General features: G+C 58.8%; 2 protein-coding genes across 2 annotated transcripts; both read right to left on the reverse strand.

Annotated features, from left to right (window-relative positions):
- Positions 1–128: 128 nt before the first annotated feature.
- KVP17_005286 (uncharacterized protein) lies at positions 129–571 on the reverse strand (the record flags this gene model as incomplete). The annotated part of the gene is made up of 2 exons (XM_068515091.1): positions 129–378; positions 408–571. 2 exons carry the CDS (start codon positions 569–571, stop codon positions 129–131), a joined length of 414 nt encoding a protein of 137 aa, XP_068379790.1.
- An 87-nt stretch (positions 572–658) lies between these two features.
- On the reverse strand, positions 659–1,090 carry KVP17_004502 (uncharacterized protein; the record flags this gene model as incomplete). The annotated part of the gene is made up of 1 exon (XM_068522736.1): positions 659–1,090. The coding sequence occupies one exon, from the start codon at positions 1,088–1,090 to the stop codon at positions 659–661; it is 432 nt and encodes a 143-aa protein (XP_068379789.1).
- Positions 1,091–1,203: the final 113 nt, after the last annotated feature.

Consider the following 1,203-nt stretch of genomic DNA (forward strand, 5'->3'; position numbering starts at 1 on the left):
TCAGACCGTCGTGAGACAGGTTCAGACCGTCGTGAGACAGGTTCAGACCGTCGTGAGACAGGTTCAGACCGTCGTGGACCAATCTTGTGGTAGAGTTCGATTCGTTTTCAAACGTCTGCACGTAGCATTCACTGGCAGCAAGTGTTGGTTCTCCTCTTGTACACAGGGGTAATCTTGTGCGCCTTAGCGTAATAGGGAGGGTAGTGGTCGTCTGTATAATAAACAGTGCCACTGATCGTCTTCGCGACGGCGGACACATCCGAGGACGACACCGAGGACGCCGGCCGAGCCTGGGCGCCCAGTCTCGTGTTTGCGGAGACATAGGTCGTATTGAGGGCCGTGGGCACGACGCCAGTGGTGTGGGAGGTTGCGTAAGTGCTGAATACGGTAATCGCGGCGCGACTCACTGGAATGTGTTGTCTGGATTGACGACGGTGGTCGGGTGGTGCATCAGCGGGCTTGCCGTCATCGGCGACACGTTGGCGGCAACATGAGGAACCGACGGGACGTAGCCTGCAGCTTGGGCGCCCATAGGCACGTGCTGACTGACGTATGACTGGGGTCTCTGCATTTGATGAGTCTGTTATACAATATTTCGTGGTTTTCTGTGGGGCGACGATCATCAACGGTAGTTACTCCTCGCAAATCTCGCGTGCTTTCACAGCCCGCGTAGCTCTCCCTCCTCCGGGTCTCCCGGGCTGCAACGGGTTTTTCTTTCCCTTTTCGGGCTTAGGGATCGGCGGGAACGGCTATACCGACGACTTCGCTCGCGGCTGCGCCGTCGCTTGGGTGAACGGGACCGCAGCCGCCTGTCTCGGGTCGGCCGATCGTACCGCTGGCGTGGCGAGCGCCTCGGAGAGCGGTTGAAGGGTCGGACTGCTCGAGCCGGCTCCCGCGTGCCAGCAGGCAATTCCGCCTTCTGCCTCTCCTCCTTCCGTCTCTTCAACTCCTTCAGAAAGTCACGCACCTTCTCGTAGCCCTGGTGCTGTTTGCCCGTTATGTGTTCGTCGAACCCCTGCCCAGTGGTCAAGGGTTTGCCACCAGGCCCGAGAGTGTCGAACCTACTCATGGACTCGGACGCTGACTGCATGGCGCCGCATACGTTGCACACTCGCAGCTGCTTCTCTCGGTGAACAAAGGCTTCGAAGGGTGTACAGTTAGTGGTGACCTTGTCAATCTGCCGACGCAGCGTGTTGACTTGAC

The sequence above is a fragment of a genome (genome assembly GCF_019968985.1).
Source record: "MAG: Porospora cf. gigantea B chromosome Unknown PgB_NODE_10417_length_1203_cov_154.447, whole genome shotgun sequence".
Taxonomy (NCBI): domain Eukaryota; phylum Apicomplexa; class Conoidasida; order Eugregarinorida; family Porosporidae; genus Porospora; species Porospora cf. gigantea B.